The 27462-nt window shown below is 43.4% G+C and overlaps 1 protein-coding gene across 3 annotated transcripts in view; it reads left to right on the top strand.

Annotated features, from left to right (window-relative positions):
- The first annotated feature begins 1649 nt into the window (after positions 1-1649).
- Positions 1650-27462, top strand: part of LOC138784045 (ATP-dependent translocase ABCB1-like) — a 40932-nt gene continuing 15119 nt past the window's right edge. Inside the window, exons 1-10 of one of the 3 annotated variants that reach the window (XM_069959490.1) lie at positions 1650-1769; positions 2683-2789; positions 12359-12437; positions 15369-15513; positions 16601-16649; positions 18143-18334; positions 22548-22719; positions 22801-22925; positions 23726-23897; positions 25423-25536. In XM_069959490.1, coding sequence (XP_069815591.1) covers positions 2692-2789; positions 12359-12437; positions 15369-15513; positions 16601-16649; positions 18143-18334; positions 22548-22719; positions 22801-22925; positions 23726-23897; positions 25423-25536 — 1146 coding nt within the window. In that variant the 5' untranslated portion in view covers positions 1650-1769; positions 2683-2691. Of the gene's footprint in view, positions 1770-2682; positions 2790-12358; positions 12438-12691; positions 12710-12831; positions 12850-15368; positions 15514-16600; positions 16650-18142; positions 18335-22547; positions 22720-22800; positions 22926-23725; positions 23898-25422; positions 25537-27462 lie in introns of those variants that run through there. The other 2 variants (XM_069959491.1, XM_069959492.1) reach the window with 2 other exon arrangements.

Genomic DNA, 27462 nt, shown 5'->3' with positions numbered 1-27462 from the left:
ATCTATCTATCTCCTATCTATCTATCTATCTCCTATCTATCTATCTATCTATCTATCTATCTATCTATCTGTCTGTCTATCTATCTCCTATCTATCTATCTATCTATCTATCTATCTATCTATCTATCTATCTCCTATCTATCTATCTATCTATCTATCTATCTATCTATCTATCTATCTCCTATCTATCTCCTATCTATCTATCTCCTATCTATCTATCTATCTATCTATCTATCTATCTATCTATCTATCTATCTATCTCCTATCTATCTATCTATCTATCTATCTATCTATCTATCTATCTATCTGTCTGTCTATCTATCTCCTATCTCCTATCTATCTATCTATCTATCTATCTATCTATCTATCTATCTATCTATCTATCTATCTCCTACCTATCTCCTATCTATCTCCTATCTATGTCTCTGGTGTATATGGGACTAGTGGTGCCTCAGTCTGTGGTCCCTTCCCTGTATCATGGACAGTAATAGACCAGGTGGAGGTGACACTTTCCTATTGGATATATATATTGTTATCTGCCCCCGGGATATACACTGTGTGTTGGATATAACTGTGATGATGGGATATATAGAGGTGGCGGTTGTTGTATTTCCCATCAGTCAGTGGTGCTGCTATATACAGAGCGGCCGGTTTAACCTGTTATGTCCCGTGGTTACAGTAGACAGGACGCTGCCGCTCTGGGGCGTCACATTTACTCTATAAAAAAGTAGTAAAAACTACTAAAAATAAAAATACTAGAGAGAAGGCGGAAACCATAATCAGGAGCGTGTACAAATGCAAGAAAAGTCACTGGAATTACCAGGACCCTGCACTGATTCCTGATACGATGCTGAATGGTCGTGTGAGTAAACATCCACCGTGCAGGGAGGTAAGTGACTGTCTACACTAGGAGCACATAGGAAACCTCTCCTGCTCTGGACAGTCCCTGACAAGGACAGAGGTGGCAGCAGAGAGCACTGTGTCAGACTGGAGAGAATACACCACTTCCTGCAGGACATGTAGCAGCTGATAAGTACTGGAAGACTGGAGATTTTTATATAGAAGTAATTTACAAATCTGTATAACTATATGAAAGTAGTTGATTTGAAAGGTATTTTTTAAGGAACGTGAATGAAGCCCCGGACTCTGCTCTTCTCCATACCCCCCTTGTCTGTACGTCTACATTTTATTTCAGAGACCGATTGTCACGTGACCATAAAAAGAAAGAGAAATGAATAAAGGAAGTATGATGAAAAGTCGTGCAATGTTTCGATATTCACCCAGAATCTGAACATAAGAAAGACGCCTCGAAGGGAAATTACAGAATGAACTCGGTGACTTCCAGCAGCGTCGTGTGATGTCATGGAGCTTCATAGAGAGCAGGATGCAGGGAGGAGGAGGAGGAGGAGGAGGAGGAGGGGTCCAGCATGACAGGGAAACTACATTACTCCTTATCTTTACTAAATATTAACAGATATAGCAGAGCCCAGTGCCAGGGACGCCCAGTGCCAGGAGGAGCTGCCCCAGGGACGCCCAGTGCCAGGAGGAGCCGCCCCAGGGACGCCCAGTGCCAGGAGGAGCTGCCCCAGGGACGCCCAGTGCCAACCATATCAGGAGAGTAAGGGCAATTCATTATCCTCGGGGAGGAGGCGCCCAGCACATATCTCCGCTACCTGTGGACTCTGCCTCCATACCCCAGTCCTCCTCCACACTATAACATCAGGACTATACCACAACATCTGTGGGACTATACCAGCAAGTCAGCCTCCGTAAGTACACACATAGCAGAGCGGAGTAGATATAGCAGAGCTGAGTTTGTTATTTGCTGCATAGGACTGCAGTGTACGAATAATGTAGGCTGAAAAGCAGGTAACCAGCTCTGCTACATCGCTATACCAGTCAGAGGTCGCAGGCCCCATTTGTACTCTGCTTCTGCCTGTAGATTGTTGCTGCGTAGGGTTCCCGCTGTTGTATCAGGTGCAGAAATAAAGATACTAAAGTATACGGTCACCTCCATGCTGATGGGACGGCCGAGAAAGTCATTTATTACTGTCACTGTGTATATATATATATACCGTATACCATGAAGGAAATTATTACTGTCACTGTATAAATATATATATATATACCGTATACCATAAGGGATATTACTACTGTCACTGTATATACATATATACCGTAAACAATGAACGAAATTATTACTGTCACTGTATAAATATATATATATACCGTATACTATGAAGGATATTATTACTGTCACTGTATATATATATATATATATATATATATATATATATATATATATATATATCGTATACAGTGAAGGAAATTATTACTGTCGCTATATATACATATATGCTGTATACCATGAAGGATATTATTACTATCTCTGTATATACATATATACCGTATACAGTGAAGGAAATTATTACTGTCTCTGTATATACATATATACCGTATACCATGAAGGATATTACTGTCTCTGTATATACATATATACCGTATACAATGAAGGATATTACTGTCACTGTATATACATATATACCGTATACAATGAAGGAATTGCTAATTATTACTGTAACTGGATGAGCTGTGGGAATTGCTGATCAGGTATTTCTCTATTACATCAGGTATACACTTCTGCTATGTATTTGTTGTATATAACTATTATTATTTTTTCAGTAATAAAACATGTCAAGTACTCGGAACGGCGCCCCCAATGGGGTGGAGGAGAAAGGCCAGGCTAATGGCTTCGATGTTCAAGTGGATATCGCAGACCCCCCGAAAAGGTTACTCCTCTAAATCTCATATGTCTTATATCACCTGTGACTCTTATATCTCTTATATCTCTTATATCTCCTGTGACTCTTATATCTCTTATACCTCCTGTGACTCTTGGATCATTTTGTAAAAAAAAAAAAAAGGAAATTAATAAATATTCCAACTGACAAAACAAAACAAAAATAAAATAATAATAATAATAATAATAATAATAATAATAATAATAAACAAAGGAATCACCATTACCTGTGGCAAAAATTCTGTTGTGGGAAGGTTGGGATATCGGGGGAAGCTCCTGCACACAGCCGGGGGACGTTCATCCAGGGTTTTGTGCCTATTTTTAGGTGAATAATTGGATTTTTCACCCATTTTTGGTCTAATTTCTATTTATGAACCAGGATCCGACGGGTGAATATTTTTTAGATTTTTTTTTTATTTGCTGGTTTTGAGTCTTTACCCAAAAGTTTCCATAATCCGGGATTTGCGCCCAGTTTATCATTTGTGACTTTTTCTGAGCCATAAAACGCCTGGAAAATTGAATTTTGAATTACTGATAGAAAAACTACAAACATTTTAAAGCATTTTACCGAATTCAATAGCAAAACAGCTGATCAGGTTTCTGGATTGTAAGGGCCGTAACATCCAGTGAGACGCTCATTATTCAGCCAATTACATCATTATTTTTTGTTATCGGTACTTCCGGACATTAATAATGGCCGTTCATGTTTATTTTAAGTTTTTCCTGAAAATCCTGTGATTGTTACAGCCGGTTTATCAGCCATAAAATCCGGCAATTTTTGAAGGAATAAAATGCTAAAAAAACATTCTGTAAACACGGCCTATGTAACCTAGTCTTTTTGTACATGGATATTGGTGCCTGAAGGTGAGCGGGGAGCCCATTAAAGTCAGAGGTGGTCTGCTGCCCCCACTCCTCAAATAACACCTGGAGAGACCAAATAGGACCGATAATGGCTTCATGTAATAAAGCCTTCACTGCTTCTCTCCCCAACTTGCTGACATCTCCATCTCCCCCTTAGGCCTTATTCATACCTCACCATGTACAAATTCATACTGATCCCCTATTCTGTAGCTAGGTGATCATTCAGGATTGGGATAACCTGTTAAAGGGTTTTCATCCCCAGCTAAGAAAGTTAAAACGTTGGGGGCCGCCATCTTCTATTAGAATGGATGGGTGGGTCATACATAGGTGTTGGCTGTTTCTGCGGCTCCCATAGACAATTGAGACTGGGCCTTTGTATCCCTGTATTCCTGCAATGCTTTCTCTATAAGCCTGCATTCAGATGCGCAGTTTTTGATGCAGGTTTTTAAGAAAGACTCAACTGTGATTCCGGCCCTAGTATAGCTGCAGCCGCTACATGGGATTTCAGCCCTAGTATAGCTGCAGCCGCTACATGGGATTTCAGCCCTAGTATAGCTGCAGCCATTGCTGCATGTGTGATTCCAGCCCTAGCATAGGTGCAGCTGCTGCATGTGTGATTCCAGCCCCAGTATAGCTGCAGCCGCTGCATGTGTACCTTCAGCCCTAGTATAGCTGCAGCCGCTGCATGTGTGATTCCAGCCCCAGTATAGCTGCAGCCACTGTATGTGTAACTCCAGCCCTAGTATAGCTGCAGCCGCTGCATGTGTGATTCCAGCCCTGGTATCGGTGCAGCCGCTGCATGTGTGATTCCATAACTATTATAGCTGCAGCCGCTACATGTGTACCTTCAGCCCTAGTATAGCTGCAGCCGCTGCATGTGTAACTTCAGCCCTAGTATAGCTGCAGCCGCTGCATGTGTAACTTCAGCCCTAGTATAGCTGCAGCTATTGCTGCATGTGTGATTCCAGCCCTGGTATTGGTGCAGCCACTGCATATGCGATTCCAGAACTATTATAGCTGCTGCTGCATATGTGATTTTGGCCCTAGTATAGCTGCAGCCGCTGCATGTGTGATTCCAGCCCTAGTATAGCTGCAGCCGCTGCATGTGTAACTTCAGCCCTAGTATAGCTGCAGCCGCTGCATGTGTAACTTCAGCCCTAGTATAGCTGCAGCCGCTGCATGTGTAACTTCAGCCCTAGTATAGCTGCAGCTATTGTTGCATGTGTGATTCCAGCCCTGGTATTGGTGCAGCCACTGCATATGCGATTCCAGAACTATTATAGCTGCTGCTGCATATGTGATTTTGGCCCTAGTATAGCTGCAGCCCCTGCATATGTGATTTTGGCCCTAGTATAGCTGCAGCCGCTGCATGTGTGATTCCAGCCCTAGTATCGCTGCAGCCACATCCTGTCCCATCTCTGTGACTATATCTGACGCTTTCCTCAGGAAGTGGCTGCTCCTATATACTGTGACTGTGTGTGTGTATATATATATTTATTTTTTTATTTTTTTTATGCAAACCTATTTTACAGTCAAATCTTTAAGTATATGTTAATGGAATGAACCTGACAAACATGGCCACCTGCATTGTTCCTTCCTGATGCAGCTTTTTAGCCGAAGCTAATAGGGCGACTAGATGGGCCAGGTGGTGTTTTTCTGCCTAGAATATTCTATGTTTCTATGTTGTTATATTCAGATTCATATATCCCCCTCAGGTGCTGCACTAGGAGTATATAGCATAGTATATTCATTGGGGGAGGGGATTGGTGGCTGGGGGTATGTCTGTATATGGAGGTACACTACCGTTCAAAAGTTTGGGGTCACATTGAAATGTCCTTATATTTGAAGGAAAAGCACTGTACTTTTCAATGAAGATAACTTTAAACTAGTTCTAACTTTAAACAAATCCCCTCTATACATTGCTAATGTGGTAACTGACTATTCTAGCTGCAAATGTCTGGTGTTTGGTGCAATATCTACATAGGTGTATAGAGGCCCATTTCCAGCAACGATCACTCCAGTGTTCTAATGGTACAATGTGTTTGCTCATTGGCTCAGAAGGCTAATTGATGATTAGAAAACCCTTGTGCAATCATGTTCACACATCTGAACACAGCCTAGCTCGTTACAGAAGCTACAAAACTGACCTTCCTTTGAGCAGATTGTGTTTCTGGAGCATCACATTTGTGGGGTCAATTAATCGCTCAAAATGGCCAGAAAAAGAGAACTTTCATCTGAAACTCGACAGTCTATTCTTGTTCTTAGAAATGAAGGCTATTCCATGCCAGAAATTGCTAAGAAATTGAAGATTTCCTACAACGGTGTGTACTACTCCCTTCAGAGGACAGCACAAACAGGCTCTAACCAGAGTAGAAAAAGAAGTGGGAGGCCGCGTTGCACAACTAAGCAAGAAGATAAGCACATTAGAGTCTCTAGTTTGAGAAACAGACGCCTCACAGGTCCCCAACTGGCATCTTCATTACACAGTACCCGCAAAACACCAGCGTCACCATCTACAGGGAAGAGGCGGCTGCCGGATTTTGGGCTTCAGGGCAGAGTGGCAAAGAAAAAGCCATATCTGAGACTGGCCAATAAAAGAAAAAGATTAAGATGGGCAAAAGAACACAGAGATTGGACAGAGGAAGACTGGAAAAAAGTGTTGTGGACGATGGATGAATCCAAGTTTGAGGTGTTTGGATGACAAAGAAGAAGGTTTGTGAGACGCAGAAGAAATGAAAAGATGCTGGAAGAATGCCTGACGCCATCTGTTATACATGGTGGAGGTCATGTGATGGTCTGGGGTTGGTGCTGGTAAGGTGGGAGATTTGTACAGGGTAAAAGGGATTGTGAATAAGGAAGGCGATCACTCTGCACCGCCATGCCATACCCAGTGGGCAGCGCTTGGTTGGAGCCAATTTCATCCTACAACAGGACAATGACCCTAAACACCTCCAAATTGTGCAAGAACTATTTCCAGCAGAAGCAGCAGCTGGTATTCTATCATAGGTAATGGAGTGGCCAGCGCAGTCACCAGATCACCACCCCAGTGTGGGAGCAGCTGGACCGTATGGTACGCCAGAAGTGCCCATCCAACCAATCCAACTTGTGGGAGCTGCTTCTAGAAGCGTGGGGGGCAATTTCTCCAGCTTACCCCAACAGATTAATAGCTAGAATGCCAAAGGTGTGCAATGCTGGAATTGGTGCACAAGGAGGATTCTGGGACGGAAGCAAAGTGTGATGGAAGAACAATGTTATTTCACATCCAAATCAGTATTTCTAACCTTCTCAATGTCTTGTCTCTATTTTCTATTCATTTCACTACGTACGGTGGTGAATAAGTGTGACTTTTCATGGAAAACACTAAATTGTTTGGGTGACCGCAGACTTTTGAACGGTAGTGTGTATCTGTGTATATGGGGGTATATCTGTATATGGAGGTATATCTGTGTATATGGGGGTATATCTGTATATGGAGGTATATCTGTGTATATGGGGGTATATCTGTATATGGAGGTATATCTGTGTATATGGGGGTATATCTGTGTATATGGGGGTATATCTGTATATGGAGGTATATCTGTGTATATGGGGGTATATCTGTATATGGAGGTATATCTGTATAGGGGGTATATCTGTATATGGAGGTATATCTGTATATGGGGGAATATCTGTATACAGGGGTATATCTGTGTATATGGGGGTATATCTGTGTATATGGGGGTATATCAGTATATGGGGGTATATCAGTATATGGGGGTATATCTGTATATGAGGTATATCTGTATATGGAGGTATATCTGTATATGGGGGTATATCTGTATACAGGGGTATATCTGTGTATATGGGGTATATCAGAATATGGGGGTATATCTGTATATGGGGGTATATCTGTATATGAGGTATATCTGTATATGAGGTATATGTGTATATGGGGTCTATATCTGTATACAGGGGTATATCTGTATATGGGGTATATCTGTATATGGGGGTATATCTGTATATGGGGGTATATCTGTATATGTGTATATGGGGTCTATATCTGTATACAGGGGTATATCTGTGTATGTGGGGTATATATGTGTATATGGGGTCTATATCTGTATACAGGGGTATATCTGTGTATATGGGGTATATATGTGTATATGGGGTCTATATCTGTATACAGGGGTATATCTGTGTATATGGGGTATATATGTGTATATGGGGTCTATATCTGTATACAGGGGTATATCTGTGAGGACTGATTGGTGGGTCATAGCCTCAGTCTGATCTCAGCCTCCCTGTAAGGCCGGTGACATCTCAGAGTGACAGCCTTGCTATTTCTGCCCTGAATGAAGCCTCGGCCTCCTCTAAGGCTGTTACTACCTCCCAGAATCCTCGCTGTTATCCCAGTTAGGCCTCTATATTCCGGCTTCCATGTTATTGGTCACATAATCATGATGGCAGATCCTTCGAGGCGTTCTTTCCTTCGAGGCGTTCTTTCCTTCCTTTTTTTTTTTGTTATCTGTGTTACCGGCCGCGGTCAGGGAATTTATGACATCACATGATCATTTATTACAGCAGAGTAAACAGCGTTTAGTGTTGTTTATGATGTTTACTTTTCTGCTATAAAATTACATTATCTGTATTATATACCCGACCCATTATATTATTATATACCCCACCCATTATATTATTATATACCCCACCCATTATATTATTATATACTTCACCCATTATATCACTATATACCCCACTCATTATATTATTATATACCCCACTCATTATATTCCCCGCCCATTATATACCCCACCCATTGTATAATTATATACCCCGTCCATTATATAATTATATACCCCACCCATTATATCATTATATACCCCGCCCATTATATCTTATATTCCCCACCCATTATATACCCCACCCATTATATAATTATATACCCCACCCATTATATACCCCGCCAATTATATCTTATATTCCCCGCCCATTATATACCCGACCCATTATATAATTATATACCCCACCCATTATATCACTTATCAGCTGAGAGCAGGACTAGTTATGTACCATGTATCACTACAGGCTGTAGAGCTCACAGAGCATTGCCTACCTTTGTATCCATTCCTCAGGCTAGCACATCATTGCCTTGGTAAAGGTGTTCTCATTCACTGACAGCAAACCGATATCTTGTAAATGAGAAAGCACTGGGACAGAATGGAGATTAGGATGTTTTAGAGCTTCTCATTTCCACAGCGATGAAGCTTTATCAGACACTGCACATAGGCCGGATCTGTGGAGGATCTGCGCTTACATTGCCATATGGGTGAAGTACTTACCTGCGCTTACATTGCCATATGGGTGACGTACTTACCTGCGCTTACATTGCCATATGGGTGACGTACTTACCTGCTGTCTACTCTTATAGAAGCGACACGTGTAACTGGGCAGGAGAGGCCGTCACTATAAAGTAAAGTTCCTGCATTGCTCCTACAAGAAGAAAACAAACATGGAAGCTTTACGTTACACTATGGGGGAGACTTATCAAACATGGTGTACAGTGAGACTGGCTCAGTCGCCCCCGGCAACCAATCAGATTCCTCCTTTCATTTTCTAAAGAGTCTGTGAGGAATGAAAGGTGGAATCTGATGGTGCCGGGGGTGACTGAGCCAGTCTCACTTTACACCATGTCTGATAAATCTCCCCCTATGTCTTGTGGCTGAGGCTGCACTACTGACAGATACATCATATAGAATAATACTAATATAATCTGTATATCTGGGCATTCTCATCCATACAACGTCCCAGTGACAATATAATGAGACAGTGCTATCATCAGACTCAGTAGTGCAGCCTCAGGGCCGGTAACTTCAGGGCCTTGTATCTGTGTTCATATAAGATATTAGATATTGGGTATTTTTTAGATAAGTATAAAGGCTCCAATTACTGAAAGCTGAACAACCCTCCGGCCGCCATTTATGTTGCTTGCCTGCTGGCCGTTGATCGTCCCATACACGACTGAACGTTCCTGTGTTCTCTATGAGGAGGGGTAAGCCACAGTGGCAGCGCTTCTCTCTGACTGAACAAAGGGGTCGACTGCCTGACATCTCTCGGTGGTTGTACTAGATGGCCCCATACACCCTTGACGGCCAAATCCAACGTGACAAGCGGGTTCAGCCAATTAAAGTCTATAGTGTATATGGATAATAATAATAGTAATAATAATAATAATCATACTGAGAATAGTGCTAACAATAATAACAATAATAATAATAGTAGTAATAATAATAATAATCATACTGATAATAGTGCTAACAATGATAATAATAAGTATAATAATAATAATAATAATAATATTGATGACGTAGCCCTTTATAGAATTGATACTAGAGCTCCATGTTTGTGATGTACATGATATTGTCGTCCAGGGTGACAGCGTTGCCCCCGGACAGAACGCACCTCTCCCCTTTGTTATAGACACATTCCACGTTCCTCATCTATAAAGGAATCTTCTTTCCGTGTTATTAAAGGGAAATCCCATCTTTCTCCTTAGTGGCTTCTATCCAGGTACCGGGGAGGAGGGAGAATTACTTGCTGGAAGCCATTGTCATTCTTCTCTGTCGCCGCTCACAGATGTGGATTTTATCAGGAATAAAACCTTTATCCTGAATGGCGGGGGGTCCGACTGTCACTAAGATCACACATTAGTTTCTGGGACATTAAAGGGGTACTCTGCTCAAACATAACCTTTCATATGTTGCTGCCCATGGTAAGACTAATAATTCCATCCACACTTGCTATTATCCATTCAGTCTCCTTCCCCCAGTTCTCAGCTGCTGCTTTTTGCTGAAGACGTAAAAATCTGTGTGTGATATTTTCTCTCTGTCTCTCCCCCCCCCCTCCATTCTAAGACAGTTGATGTAAACCAGTCCCTGGCAGGCTGTATCTGCAACATTGTAGCTTCTTTGTAATTATGGCATTACATAGAAGCTACAATGTTGCAGATACAGCCGACCAGGGAATTGTTTACATGAGCTGTCTCACACATACATGTCATAATATATATATATATATATATATATATATATATACACTGTGTGTTATGGATCTGTAAGGATTAGTGTTTTTCCGGGACAGTAACCTGAATCTTATCAGCCGTGCTGGATAAACAAACGTCCAAACATTTCCTTAAATAGCGTCCGTCCTGATCTCCCTCCCGTGATGGAATGTGCTGTGTACAGTATATACCACATTACTGGCAGTCTCTATATACAAACCGCGCTGTCCACACTACTAGACACACTGGGAAATATCTGTGACGTCTCATAAGCCCTGGAGGTTTTTCTTATACTCTTTGTTCTCTGGTTAAGGTTGCAGGAAGAAAAAAAAAAGAGTGTCCTGTCAATCAGCTAGTAAATAAATGCTCGAATCCCCTGCAGCGCCACCACAGGAGATCTAAAGTACTACACAAAAATCTCTCTCTCAAATCGACTGGTGTCATTAAGTTATTTAGATTTGTAATTTACTTCAATAAAAAAAAAAATTCAAATCTTCCAGTACTTATCAGCTGCTGTATGTCCTGCATGAAGTGGTGTACTCTTTCCAGTCTGACACTGTGCTCTCTGCTGCCACCTCTGTCCATTTCAGGAACTGTCCAGAGCAGCAGCAAATCCCCATAGAAAACCTCTCCTGCTCTGGACAGTTCCTGACATGGACAGAGGTGGCAGCAGAGAGCACTGTGTCAGACTGGAGGGAATACACCACTTCCCACAGGACATACAGCAGCTAATAAGTACTGGAAGACTGGAGATTTTTATATAGAAGTAATGTGCAAATCTATATAATTTTCTGACACCAGTTGATTTGAAAGAAGAATATTTTCGCCAGAGTGCCCCTTTAACTCTAACCCTCTATCTGGGATAAATTTTCTGCACCTGGTGCAGATTCTGAACTGCATTTGATTTGCATTGTGTGAACATGCAGCTATCATGTATAAAGGGCCGGCCACCACTCCTCTCTATTTTAGTAAATCCGGAGCATTTTCTCTTATATATTGTTCAGTTCCTCTTCTATTCCACCTGGAAATGCTCTGCCAGATGGGTATTAACTAGAGATGAGCGAACCGGGTTCGGGTCGATCCGAACCCGAACGTTCGGCATGTGATTAGCGGGGGCTGCTGAACGTGGATAAAGCTCTAAGGTTGTCTGGAAAACATGGATACAGCCAATGACTATATCCATGATTCCCACATAGCCTTAGGGCTTTATCCAAGGTCAGCAGCCACCAAATCACATGCCGAATGATCGGGTTCGGATCGACTCCAGCCGCTCCAGGTTCTCTCATCTCTAGTAATAACATTTCCATTGTCCATAAAGTCTCCATCTACAGTCTAATACATTGAGAGGGTACAGTGCAGGGGCACACCCTGTTGACAGGGGAGATGGTAACACCCAGTTGTCAATATATTTATGCATTTCCAGGAGGAATAACAGAGGAACGTCCCAATACAAAGTTCTAAGAATTGTTACATCACAGCAAATGTAATTATTTAGTATAAGGCGACAGGAGAGACGAGAGACCCTCCAATAATGTGCGGGCCCCACAGCTCTCTCCTTATACCCCACAATGAGGACTCCCAGTGTCCCCCCATATGCCGCCATTACCCCGGACAGTACCCGCCGCTGCCATCTGACCACATTATGTCATTTTATCTTCCAGCAAGAAGAAAGGATTTTTTACAAGGTCAAAAGAAAAGGAAAAAGTAGAAAAACCAAAGATGGTCGGCGCCTTCACCATGGTAACTATCACTGTATATTATATATATATAATGGTATATGCTAACAGATGGTCGGCGCCTTCACCATGGTAACTATCACTGTATATTATATATATATAATGGTATATGCTAACAGATGGTCGGCGCCTTCACCATGGTAACTATCACTGTATATTATATATATATAATGGTATATGCTAACAGATGGTCGGCGCCTTCACCATGGTAACTATCACTGTATATTATATATATATAATGGTATATGCTAACAGATGGTCGGCGCCTTCACCATGGTAACTATCACTGTATATTATATATATATATAATGGTATATGCTAACAGATGGTCGGCGCCTTCACCATGATAACTATCACTGTATATTATATATATATATAATGGTATATGCTAACAGATGGTCGGCGCCTTCACCATGATAACTATCACTGTATATTATATATATATATAATGGTATATGCTAACAGATGGTCGGCGCCTTCACCACGGTAATTATATATATATATAATGGTATATGCTCTATAATGGAGGCTGCAGGGCGGCTCCGTCCATATCCTGGCGGGGGAGGAGAGCGCGGCTCGCTTATACATCAGAAAAAGTTGTGGCTCTATCTAAAACTTGTTTAAAGGGGATCTGTCAGCTCCCGGGCCCTACCTGAGGTGCCGACAGTGTGCCCCCTACCTGAGGTGCCGACAGTGTGCCCCCTACCTGAGATGTGACAGTGTGCGCCCTACCTGACAGTGTGCTCCCTACCTGGGGTGCCGACAGTGTGCGCCCTACCTGACAGTGTGCTCCCTACCTGGGGTGCCGACAGTGTGCTCCCTACCTGAGGTGCCGGCAGTGTGCCCCCTACCTGAGATGTGACAGTGTGCGCCCTACCTGACAGTGTGCTCCCTACCTGGGGTGCCGACAGTGTGCCCCCTACCTGAGATGTGACAGTGTGCGCCCTACCTGACAGTGTGCTCCCTACCTGAGGTGCCGACAGTGTGCTCCCTACCTGAGGTGCTGACAGTGTGCGCCCTACCTGAGGTGCCGACAGTGTGCCCCCTACCTGAGGTGTCGACAGTGTGCCCCCTACCTGAGGTGCCGACAGTGTGCCCCCTACCTGAGATGTGACAGTGTGCCCCCTACCTGAGATGTGACAGAGTGCTCCCTACCTGAGGTGCCGACAGTGTGCCCCCTACCTGAGGTGCCGACAGTGTGCCCCCTACCTGAGATGTGACAGTGTGCCCCCTACCTGAGATGTGACAGTGTGCTCCCTACCTGAGGTGCCGACAGTGTGCGCCCTACCTGAGGTGCCGACAGTGTGCCCCCTACCTGAGGTGCCGGCAGTGTGCCCCCTACCTGAGGTGCCGGCAGTGTGCCTAGCTGGATCTGGCAGTGTGCTGTAGCTGGCAGTCCCCTAGTGAGCATGGTGCCTTTTGTTAATGTGTCCGTGCAGTGGATTATGCACAATCTCTGGTCTTCTACTGTAATGAAGAGTCAGAGAGGAGTTGTGGCTCAGTGTTTGTACTGCATTCTAGTACTCTACTGCTTCCTACTGCCTTCTCTTCATGAATAATCAATGCTGCCCGGCATCCTGCTCGCTCAGCTGTAAGCCAGTGTCTCTGCTGCCCGGCCTCCTGCTCACTCAGCTGTCAGCCAGTGTCTCTGATTGCAGTTCAGTCCTCTGTAGGCAGGTTATGTAGGAGAGAAACACTAAGATATAGTTGAATCTCTGAACCCAAATGTGTAAGAGCTGTGGTCTAGGGGTAACTTACCCGTCTAAAGACAAACAGCAGGTCTTTCTTTGGTTTTATTCTATGAATGGAAATTAAATAAAGTTATATATTCCTTCTTATTTTCTCATTATTTTATAATTTTAAAAGTGCAAAAAATTCCCAATCAAATTCGTTAAAAATTTTTTTTTAATAAAATGATGAGAAAAAAAAAGTTTTACTCATTTATTTTACTCATCATTGTAATAAAAAAAACTAAACTTATTTGAACCTGACTTGAAATTCTTTGCACTGTTAAAAAAAAAGAAAGACCTATATTTTATTTCCATCAGGGGAATTGAACCAAAGAAAGACTTGCTGGCGGTCTCTAGACAGGTGAGTTACCCCTAGACCACTGCTCCTACACAAACTAGGAGATTTGACTATATCTGGCTGCAGATCAGTCCTCTGTTGGCGGATAGTGACTGACAGTGTGAGTGAGCAGGAGGCCGGGCAGCATTGATTATTCATGAAGAAGAGGGGTAAGGAAGCAGTGATGAGGCGGCACGAACGCTGAGCCACAACTCCTCTTTGACCAAAAGGCAGCATTCTCTCTAGGGGACTGCCAACTACAGCACACTGTAAGCACCTTAGGGCCCGAGAGCTGACAGATTCCCTTTAACAATATACATATATACACACCTATATAACAATATATAGACACTTATATACTTATAGAACGACATACATATATACTCACACTTATACAACTATATACATATCTACACACACATATACTTATATACTCACACATATTAACATATACTGTACATATATACTTACACCTATACAGCTATATACCTATACTTATATATTCACACTTTTATAACTACATAGATATACATATATACATAGACTTATACGAGCCCTGTTTCCACATTTAGAAGCCAAAACCTGATTGTGAATTTAGCAGGGAAAGAAATGGGAGGGGGAGCGAGGAGGTGTGGCAGGAGTTTGGGAACACCCCTTTGACACTTGGTACTAGAATAAAAGCCTTTTTCTACATTCCAGAAGGCCAGACAGATATATAACCGGTACCATGTGTCTCCGTCACCTAACAACTACCTGATGGCGTCAGCAGCTTGGAGCGTGAATTGCCGCTATGATAGATAAATACAGACGCCCAGTTCATACTGGACTGTCCAATGTTCTCACTAATAGTTATATTATTTCTTTTCAGTTCCGATATTCCGGAGCAGTAGACAAACTTCTAATGTTGGTTGGAACAATAGCCGCGGTGGCCCATGGTGCCGGCCTGCCGCTCATGATGATCGTCTTTGGGGACATGACAAACACCTTTGTAGATGCTGGGAAAAATATGACCAGTGAGTATTTATACCAGAAAACAGTCAGCAGGCAGGCCCTTTATATGACCAGTGAGTATATATACCAGGAAACAGTCAGCAGGCAGGTCTCCTTATATGACCAGTGATTATATATATATCAGGAAACAGTCAGCAGGCAGGTCTCCTTATATGACCAGTGAGTATATATACCAGGAAACAGTCAGCAGGCAGGTCTCCTTATATGACCAGTGAGTATATATATATCAGGAAACAGTCAGCAGGCAGACCCTTTATATGACCAGTGAGTATATATACCAGGAAACAGTCAGCAGGCAGGTCTCCTTATATCACCAGTGAGTATATATACCAGGAAACAGTCAGCAGGCAGGTCTCCTTATATGACCAGTGAGTATATATATATCAGGAAACAGTCAGCAGGCAGGCCCCTTATATGACCAGTGAGTATATATATATATCAGGAAACAGTCAGCAGGCAGGCCCCTTATATGACCAGTGAGTATATATACACCAGGAAACAGTCAGCAGGCAGGCCCCTTATATGACCAGTGAGTATATATTTACCAACAAACAGTCAGCAGGCAGGTCTCCTTATATGACAGTGAGTATATATATACCAGAAAACAGTCAGCAGGCAGGTCTCCTTATATGACCAGTGATTATATATATACCAGAAAACAGCAGGCAGGTCTCCTTATATGACCAGTGATTATATATATCAGGAAACAGTCAGCAGGCAGGTCTTCCTATATGACCAGTGAGTATATATACCGAGTATATATACCAGGAAACAGTCAGCAGGCAGGTCTCCTTATATGACCAGTGAGTATATATACCAGGAAACAGTCAGCAGGTAGGTCTCCTTATATGACCAGTGAGTATATATATCAGGAAACAGTCAGCAGGCAGGTCTTCTTATATGACCAGTGAGTATATATACCAGGAAACAGTAAGCAGGTAGGTCTTCTTATATGACCAGTGAGTATATATACCGAGTATATATACCAGGAAACAGTCAGCAGGTAGGTCTCCTCACATGGATGGTCATTGAGCGACATGGACAGGACGCTTGTTTTTCTTTCTTCTTACAATATTTTTTTCCTTCTAGTTGAGGGATTTATAAACGCCTCCATCCAGCTCCAGGAACAGATGACAACGTAAGGAAACGTCCCACTACAACCAGCACACGTTGTTATTATTATTATACATCAGATCAGACTGAAATCCAGAAAGACACAATATAGAATCATCCCGCACACAATTCTCAGTCTATTAAGATTAAAAAAAAATGAATTAAATGTTGTTGGATGGTGACAATTTCCTCCAAGGGGGGTGCACTCAGCTTGGGGGGAGACATGCTTATTTGCCCCCCCCCCCTGGTTATCTAGTATTGTAGCCCCCCGGTTATCTAGTATTATAGCCCCTCGGTTATCTAGTATTGTAGCCCCCCGGTTATCTGGTATTATAGCCCCCCGGTTATCTGGTATTATAGCCCCTCGGTTATCTAGTATTGTAGCCCCCCGGTTATCTGGTATTATAGCCCCCCGGTTATCTGGTATTATAGCTCCCCGGTTATCTGGTATTATAGCCCCCCGGTTATCTGGTATTACAGCCCCCCGGTTATCTGGTATTATAGCCCCCCGGTTATCTGGTATTATAGCTCCCCGGTTATCTGGTATTATAGCCCCCCGGTTATCTGGTATTATAGCCCCCCGGTTATCTGGTATTGTAGCTCCCCGGTTATCTGGTATTATACCCCCCCCCCCCCCCGGTTATCTGGTATTATAGCTCCCGGTTATCTAGTATTACAGCCCCCCGTTATCTAGTATTGTAGCCCCCCGGTTATCTAGTATTATAGCCCCCCGGTTATCTGGTATTGTAGCCCCCCGGTTATCTAGTATTACAGCCCCCCGGTTATCTGGTATTATAGCCCCCCGGTTATCTGGTATTGTAGCTCCCCGGTTATCTGGTATTATAGCTCCCGGTTATCTAGTATTACAGCCCCCCGGTTATCTGGTATTGTAGCTCCCCGGTTATCTGGTATTGTAGCCCCCCGGTTATCTGGTATTATAGCTCCCCGGTTATCTGGTATTGTAGCCCCCCGGTTATCTGGTATTATAGCTTCCCAGTTATCTAGTATTATAGCCCCCCGGTTATCTGGTATTATAGCTCCCGGTTATCTAGTATTACAGCCCCCCAGTTATCTGGTATTGAAGCCCCCCGATTATCTTGTATTGTAGCCCCCCGGTTATCTAGTATTGTAGCCCCCCGGTTATCTTGTATTGTAGCCCCCCGGTTATCTTGTATTGTAGCCCCCCGGTTATTTAGTAACAATAAGATATTTCCACAATCCTTCGATACCATTTGCTGCTGTGACTATAGATACACATATAGAGAACTCACTATGTTATATGATCATAAAGGGTAAAGGTCGCTGCTTAATATACAGTATAATCCCCTGTATATCAGTCACTGATATGGTGATACTTTAAGGGGGATCCATAATATGCCCTAAGAGGGTCACTATACAACGGACCTTCTGCAGTTCTTACCCCCAAAGTAGAATCCTCCTTACGATTTCCTCTTGGACGTGATTGTGTATAGTAGGTTTAGTACGTGTCCGTTCTATCACGCTATTCTCCTCTTGCAGGTACGCCTATTATTACACTGGGATCGGATTCGCTGTGCTTCTTGCTGGATATATCCAGATCTCATTCTGGACACTGGCGGCTGCCCGACAGATCAAGAAAATAAGGACAAATTTCTTCCATGCGGTGCTGCGGCAGGAGATCAGCTGGTTCGACGTCAATGATGCCGGAGAGCTGAACACCAGGCTGTCTGAGTGAGTACGCACTATTACCACGTACAGGGCCGATTCTAGCTTCTCTGCCGCCTGAGGCAAGAATTGACCTGGCGCCCCCCTCCCACACTAAAGATGATAAGTAAGTGGACCAGATCCTCTGCAGACGTTGCGGACCTGCTGTGGATCTACAGTACGGTATTTCTGCACCAAAACCAATGCATTTTAAATCTGCCGCATGTACAATGGTACCAGCAAAGTGTATGGTCTATATAGTGTACAAAAAATATGACCATACATATTGCCACCATACTTACTGGCCAAATTTATATACTGATTGTGATATACAGAAGAAATAATACCACCACACCATGAACTTGTATTACCGCCACACTGTGCTGGAAATCATCATATTGTTAAAGCATAAAACCCAGTATATAAAGGCCAATAACAACGCTATACAAGGGGCAAATCTGATTGCCAAATCCTGATCACATATGACCACCGCCTAATGATGTCATACCACCGCCTAATGATGTCATGCCACTGCTTAATGATGTCATACCACCACCTAATGATGTCATGCCACTGCCTAATGATGTCATACCACCATACCAAACAAAAATCACATACATGGGGGATATGGTTATATGGATATATATATATATATACTCAGAGACACACACGCACACACACACATAGATACAGTCACATATACACATATGGACTTGAACATACATATAGAAAGATACATACAAGTATATATACACAGACACATACACAGTCAGGTACACATATATACATACAGTCACATATATGCACATGCAGTCACATAAACATAGTCACATATACACACACAGAGTCAGGCACATATATATACACATACAGTCACATATATATCCACACAGTCAGGCACACATACAGTAACATACACACACACTCAAGCACATATATACACATACAGTCACACACACTCAGGCACATACTGTATATACACATACACAATACTACACAGTCACTTACATAGTCCTCCTCTTCTCTCCTGTATGTTGCCAGGCAGTGTGTGGGCGGAGCTTCCCCTGTAGGGGGCGGAGACTGCCCAGTAACCCGCTGTATACTGTGCCTTGTGCTGCAGATCTCCTCCTCCTGGCTATTGTAATGGGGTCGGGCCGTCAGCCGCACAGCCAGTCCCTGGACAGTGTGTGTTCATCCGTGTGATGTAAGCAGGTTAGCTCCTCACAGTGCAGGGGAGGCTGGTGTCGCCCCCCTCAGGGCTGTGTCATCTGCCTCCTGAGGTAAAGTCTTCACTTCGCCTCATGGCAAATGCGGCCCTGACCACTTATGGCTTTCAGCTTAAGGCTATGTTCACATGGTGTAAGAGACCGGCCGTTCTGTGACCCAGCTGGGTCACGGAACGGCCGGTCTCAGAAAAGATCATACTGGCTGGATGATCTTTATGGCCGTATAGCTCATGCATCAGCACGCGTCCACATCAGAACTCCCCATAGCACACTATGGAGCTTGCGGCCGGAGCTGCTCACTCCATAGTGTGCACTGACATGGTTTTCTATAGCCGCTATTCACTGAATACTGACATGTTAGTTGTTTGCGGCACCACTTGGGATCCCGGCCGGAGCGTATACTATGTGTATATGTTCCGCCCAGGATCCCATAGAAGAACATGATGCGTACGGCCGTACTTTTACACTGTATGAACATAGCCTAGTTAGAGAGTATCTGGAATCACCCTTAAAGGGGTTGTTAAAAACAAAATTCTTTCAAATCAACTGGTGCCAGAGATTTGTAATATACTTCTATTAAAAACCTCAAGTCTTCCAGTACTTATTAGCTGCTGTATGTCCTGCAGGAAGTGGTGTATTCCTTCCAGTCTTCCAGTACTTATCTGTCCAGAGCAGCAGCAAATCCTCATAGAAAGCCTCTTGTGCTCTGGACAGTTCCTGACATGGACAGAGGTGGCAGCAGAGAGCACTGTGTCAGGCTGGAGAAAATACACCACTTCCTGCAGGACATACAGCAGCTGATAAGTACTGAAACACTGGAGAATTTTATACAGAAGTAAATTACAAATCTCTATAACTTTCTGAAACCAGTTGAGAAAAAAGAGTTCTTCTTTAATACGGGTAGAAGTAATCTGCCTAGCAGCCATACTTCTAGGATTGCGTGTATGTATAAGGGACGCTGTGCCGGCTGGTAATAAGTTGATTGATTTTACTGCTAGAATTGTTTTAAAATATTTGATCGGATCACAGAGAAGCTTCATGTTCTGTTATATACACACGGGGAGCAGTCATCATATAGGGACGTCTTGTTGTCGAAGCGTCATCTGCTGAATTAAGTGATTTGTCTCTATGGAGACTTCAGCAGAATGTGATTATCTCCTCTTCATTTAGCTTAAAATAGATCCTAAATGTTGTGTACAAAGCCGGACGAGGGCGAGGAAATAAGAGATCATGGAACACGGTGCACAACAGGCTTATGATAATAATAATAATAATAATAATAATAATATTTATAATAATAATAATAAGAATAGTAATAATAATATTTATTATAATAATAATAATAATAATAATAATAATAATAATAATAATAATAATATGAATAGTAATAATAATAATAATATTTATAATAATAATAATAATAGTAATAATAATAATAATAATAAGAATAATAAAAATAATATGAATAGTAATAATAATAATAATATTTATAATAATAAGAATAGTAATAATAATAATATTTATAATAATAATAATAAAAATAATACGAATAGTAAGAATAATAATATTTATAATAATAATACGAATAGTAATAACAATAATAATAAGAAGAAGAATACGAATAGTAAGAATAATAAATAAGAATAATAAATAAAAATAATTCATATTAAAATAAAAGTATTAAAACAATCATTTTTATTATATATATTTCATAGAGAGGTTCTAACTTTTTTACAAAAAGAAAATAATATAAAACATTCACCAGTAACTATTCGTCTATGTTTAAAGAACGACCGTTGTTAATAAAATTTATACAATTCCACCGATTTCAATGGGACAACAGCCGAGGTGTATACACAGTGTATACTCTACGGACGTTGTACACTGTGGCCGCAGGAAATAATTGACAGGTCTATTTTCTACCTCCGCAGTTCATTGAACAGCGGCTGCAGAAAATAATCCGTGCACACAGTGTAAAGAGCGGCTACCGGCCGTACTTTACACTGTGGTGAATGGTTATTTGGAGAGTGGACACACCCAAAGGTTCCCGCAATCCAAATAGTAAAAAGAGCATGTTCCTATGACCAATACTGCAGTATCGGCTGTAGGAACATGCTACATGCTGGCCTGTCCCTGCACTGTAGTATAACGGCGTGTGAACATCGCCTTAAAGTGTCCAGTCCTGCTAAGAACATGTGACCTTCACTGCACCTGTTCCTATTGGCTGGTCTGTACAAGGAGCATGTGCGACCACCGACAGCGGACACATTAGGTGGACGTGCTGAGACGTTCCTTTACATGGCATACAACTCCCGAAGAAGTTGGATGTTGCCCAGGTGCTGCCAGGAAAACCTAGATAAAGCCTATGGCCTATGGCTGTATCCGTGTTTTCCAGGACTCCCCAGGGCAGCATCCAACTTCTCCAGCCGCCAGGAACTGAATGCTGGGCGTTTGGGTTCGGCCATATGGCAGACATCTTTCTGAAGTTCATTCGTCAAACAAGTTAGAGAATCAGTTATAGAATGAAGGTGTGTATCTGGGCCAGTTGCATACATACATTGTGGTATTCTATAGACGGGTTCATATAGAACTGAGACGTCTCTATAATAAAGATCAGCATGTGCCCTAGTTATACCGGGCCGCACACACCTCACTATTAGGGACTTGGTTTAGGGGCGGCAAGACCCACTATCTTTTCTTCTATTAGTTCTTCATTGAGTGGACTTTCCGAACTGTTCCGGGTAGTCCTGGAAAATATGTATACAGCCATAGGCCATATCCCTGATTCCTGGCAGCCCTAGGGTGGCATCCAACTTCTCCAGACGCTCGGAGTCACATGCTGAGCGTTTTGAGAATGTTGCTGAACCAGAACAGTTCGGCATCAGGGATGGGACCTGCCTAGTCTGGAGGCTCCATTGCTCCATTGGCCTTGGGTCGGCTTCGCACGGTGTTGTTGGTGTTATACAAGGTATCTTATCCCTCATTATAACCTTTTTCTCTTTCTTTTATGTCAGTGACGTCCAAAAGATCAACGAAGGTATTGGAGATAAGATAGCCATGCTGCTCCAGTCACTGACTACCTTTGTGGCTGGCTTTGTGATCGGCCTTATTAAGGGCTGGAAGCTGACCCTGGTTATCCTGGCCATCAGTCCGGTTATGGCACTTTCTGCAGCCATTTGGGCAAAGGTAGGAAAGTTTAATCTCCTATTACTTCTTCATCCCATAAAACCATGGAGCCTTGTGTGTAAATATCACTATTATTCACAGATATTGTCGGCATTTACCAACAAGGAGCTGACGGCGTATGCCAAAGCCGGAGCCGTGGCCGAGGAGGTCCTTGCCGCCATCCGGACAGTTATAGCCTTTGGGGGACAGGATAAGGAGATAAAGAGGTCAGGGGGCTTTCTTGTCCTATGGGTCTAGGCTGGGGGCTTTCTTGTTCTATGATTCTAGGCTGGGGGCTTTCTTGTTCTATGGTTCTAGGCTGGGGGCTTTCTTGTTCTGTGGGTCTAGGCTGGGGGCTTTCTTGTTCTGTGGTTCTAGGCTGGGGGCTTTCTTGTTCTATGATTCTAGGCTGGGGGCTTTCTTGTTCTATGATTCTAGGCTGGGGCTTTCTTGTTCTGTGGGTCTAGGCTGGGGGCTTTCTTGTTCTGTGGTTCTAGGCTGGGGGCTTTCTTGTTCTGTGGTTCTAGGCTGGGGGCTTTCTTGTTCTATGATTCTAGGCTGGGGGCTTTCTTGTTCTATGATTCTAGGCTGGGGCTTTCTTGTTCTGTGGGTCTAGGCTGGGGGCTTTCTTGTTCTGTGGGTCTAGGCTGGGGGCTTTCTTGTTCTGTGGTTCTAGGCTGGGGGCTTTCTTGTTCTGTGGTTCTAGGCTGGGGCCTTTCTTGTTCTATGATTCTAGGCTGGGGCTTTCTTGTTCTGTGGTTCTAGGCTGGGGGCTTTCTTGTTCTGTGGTTCTAGGCTGGGGCCTTTCTTGTTCTATGATTCTAGGCTGGGGCTTTCTTGTTCTGTGGGTCTAGGCTGGGGCCTTTCTTGTTCTATGATTCTAGGCTGGGGCTTTCTTGTTCTGTGGTTCTAGGCTGGGGGCTTTCTTGTTCTATGATTCTAGGCTGGGGGCTTTCTTGTTCTGTGGTTCTAGGCTGGGGTCGGACGGGAATCGGTAGTACATCACCCCTTGTGTAACCTATTACAGGTATGAAAAAAATTTAGAAGAAGCTAAAAAGATCGGCATCAGGAAGGCCATCACAGCCAACATATCCATTGGATTTGCATTCTTGATGATATATGCTTCCTATGCGTTGGCGTTCTGGTACGGGACTACTCTGATTATAGAAGAAGGCTATTCCATTGGCAGCGTGCTGACCGTAAGTAAAAATGACTATTATTCGTTTCCTGCAAACAACGCTTTAAATTTTTTTACATAATATTAAAGGGGTTGTTCACCCATTTTTTTTCTTTCACATCAACTGGTGGCAGAGATTTCTATTAAAGAATCTCCAGTCCTCCAGCGTGGTGTCCCACCACAGGTGTTTCTAGTCTGAACACCTGTAGCAAAAGCCTTGTACTCTAGAATGAAGTGGCAATGAAGGTGTATATAAGTTTTGCCACTAGATGTCACTATGTTAAGTCTTGAATATGTTGCACAGCTATTGTCACTATAGGGTTACTGTCTTATTATGCGCTTCTGTGCACCAATGAGAGATGCTGTTCTTTTTCTACCTATCTCTATCCTCTATTCTTTACCCACTTTCTTCTCCACCACTCACAGGGACTTTTACACACCCTGTAGGAAATCGTCACATGGGTAGAGGAAGTGTAGCACCACTTAGTTTAGTTTCCCTCTGATTCTCTGAGGAGTAGAACACACACAGATCAGGCAACCCTGCTGACCTTAGCCAGAGCCTGACTCTGCCAGGTTCCCTGTCCGGGACAGACCAGCTGTGGTAGTGGACACACGTATGGAGAACGCAGAGACTTTACTTTTAAAAGCTATCACTATAGACAATATGCAGTGCTAAGCAGCTAAAGAGGACAAGTCAGAGATCACCCCAGCCCACACCAAGAACCTATCTTAAAATAGCAGGGCGGTATCCTAGACAGAGGAACTAACCGGGATAGAGCAAAGCAGCTGTATCCAAGGCCTACGTACTCAGGTAACCAAGACTGGGGCTTGTGTCCCCCTTGTAGGATGGGTAACCCGACACTGCAGGGCAGAAGGTGGTAATAGCGACATCCAGGTCGAAACACGGACACTAGTATGGGCACTAGTATTCTTCTTTTTTCAAGTATCTTCCAAGTATTTCTTCTCACAAGTTCCGACAGAGCCCATTACTAAACTGGGTTGGGGCTCTCCCGACAAACTCCTCTCCATTCTTCTGATTTCCTCTACTCCGCACTTAACTGACCAGAACTCTCCTATTCTACCCAGGGCATAACTTGAAATGGCTGGGCCCAATAGCAAACGTTTAATTGGGCCCTTCTCCTTCTCGACTGACCCTAAGCTTTCCACCTGGTGTTGAAAATTATGACAGTTCAGGGGGCCCAGTTTATTGTACGAGCAGCAATTGGGCCCCCCTGATGTGGTGGGCCCCATAGGAACTGCTATGGCTGCTATAGTGGTAGTTACGCTCCCGATTCTACCTCTGCATCATCAAGTCTGTATCTCAGAAGTCACTTGCTGCCCCACTATCTTGTATTGTCAAAGACTTGTCAGCAAAGATCAGCTTATTTATTCCACTGGGACTCAGTGATCATTGCACCAGCACCTACACACAGGCTACACCGAACTTGGGTCATTTTCCAGCAGGACACCCTGTGATCAGTTCACCCTGGTTGTTTCTATAGTGTCAGGATCGGCTACTGAGACGCTTCTCTTTATGACTCTCTTAGGTTTTCTTTGCCGTCATCATCGGAGCTTTTGCGGTTGGACAAACATCTCCCAACATAGAAGCCTTTTCCAACGCCAGAGGAGCGGCGTATGCGGTATTCACCATTATAGACAATGTAAGGGTTTTAGAATAAGATTGTTTGACCATGTGTGCAGGCCTGTATTTTGAGTTCATGCTGCCCTAGGCACTGAGTACTGATGCCCCCAGGAGAGGGGAGGGGGGAGTTACGGACCCGCCGGCAGTTCGCAACCACCTGTGGCAGCCTCTAGCACTGCAGAGAAAAGCGCCCTCCTGTCCTCCATCTGCTGTGCTGAGTGCACTGTGCCCACCAAGGAAAGGGGTTAAGTGACCCCTATTAAAGACCCACACAGTAATTAACCCCTTATGTTCCTCCATGCTGTGAATAACTCATTTTTTGCCCTGGCACTTAATAAGATCCCTTCTGTGCCTCCAAACTAATATAATGTCTCTGTCTTTGCACCCAAGTAACAATAATTCCCCCTCCTGTGCCTGAAAATAGCAATATTCCCCCCTCCTGTGCCTGCAAATAGCAATAATTCCCCCTCCTGTGCCTGAAAATAGCAATAATTCCCCCTCCTGTGCCTGAAAATAGCAATAATTTCCCCTCCTGTGCCTGATAATAGCAATAATCCCCCTTATGTGCCTGAAAATAGCAATAATTCCCCCTCCTGTGCCTGCAAATAGTAATAATTCCCCCTCCTGTGCCTGAAAATAGCAATAATTCCCCCTCCTGTGCCTGAAAATAGCAATAATTTCCCCTCCTGTGCCTGATAATAGCAATAATCCCCCTTATGTGCCTGAAAATAGCAATAATTCCCCCTCCTGTGCCTGAAAATAGCAATAATTCATTATCCTGTGCCTGCAAATAGCAATAATTCCCACTCCTGTGCCTGACAATAGCAATAATTCCCCATCCTATGCCTGAAAATAGCAATAATTCCCCCTCCTGTGCCTGATAATAGCAATAATCCCCCTTATGTGCCTGAAAATAGCAATAATTCTCCCTCCTGTGCCTGAAAATAGCAATAATTCCCCCTCCTGTGCCTGAAAATAGCAATAATTCATTATCCTGTGCCTGCAAATAGCAATAATTCCCACTCCTGTGCCTGAAAATAGCAATAATTCCCCATCCTATGCCTGAAAATAGCAATAATTCCCCCTCCTGTGCCTGAAAATAGCAATAATTCCCCCTCCTGTGCCTGAAAATAGCAATAATTCATTATCCTGCACCTGCAAATAGCAATAATTCCCACTCCTGTGCCTGAACATAGCAATAATCCCTCCTCCTCTGTCCCTAAGTATTAATGATAATCCCCCCTCCTGTGTCCCTAAATAGCAATAATCCCGCTTCTGTGGCCAGAAATTGCAATGCTCCCTCTCCTTTGCCCCAAGAAGTGATAACTAAGCCTCCAGTGCCCCAAGTAGCAATTATCCCCCTCCTGTGCCCAGGATGATCAATAATCCCCCATCTTGTGCTTCCAAGTAATGATTTTCCCCCATCCTGTGTCCCCAAGTAGCAATAATCCCTTCTGTGCCCATAAATCGTAATAATCTCCTTTCCCGTGCCCCCAAATAGTAATAAACCGCCTCCTGTACCATGTAGTTATAATCCCCCTACTGTACCAAGTAGAGATCTTTCCTATCTCTGCCTCCAAATAGATAGCAATAATCCCCCCTTCTGTGCCCAGAAATAGCAATACTCTCCTCTCCTATACCCCAAGTAGTAGTAATCCCTCTTCTGTGCACCCCCAGTAGTGATTATCTGCCCCTCCTATGCGCCCCAGTAGTGATTATCTGCCCCTCCTATGCGCCCCAGTAGTGATGACCCCCTCCTGTGCCCCCCAGTAGTGATGATCCCTCACCTGTGTCCCCAGTAGTGATGATCCCTCACCTGTGGCCCCCAGTAGTGATGATCCCTCACCTGTGTCCCCAGTAGTAATGATCCCTCACCTGTGACCCTCAGTAGTGATGATCCCTCACCTGTGTCCCCAGTAGTAATGGTCCCTCACCTGTGTCCCCA

Source organism: Dendropsophus ebraccatus, chromosome 2 (assembly GCF_027789765.1).
Source record: "Dendropsophus ebraccatus isolate aDenEbr1 chromosome 2, aDenEbr1.pat, whole genome shotgun sequence".
In the NCBI taxonomy this organism is placed as follows: Eukaryota; Metazoa; Chordata; class Amphibia; order Anura; family Hylidae; genus Dendropsophus; species Dendropsophus ebraccatus.
This window is presented reverse-complemented; position numbering and strand designations above follow the sequence as displayed.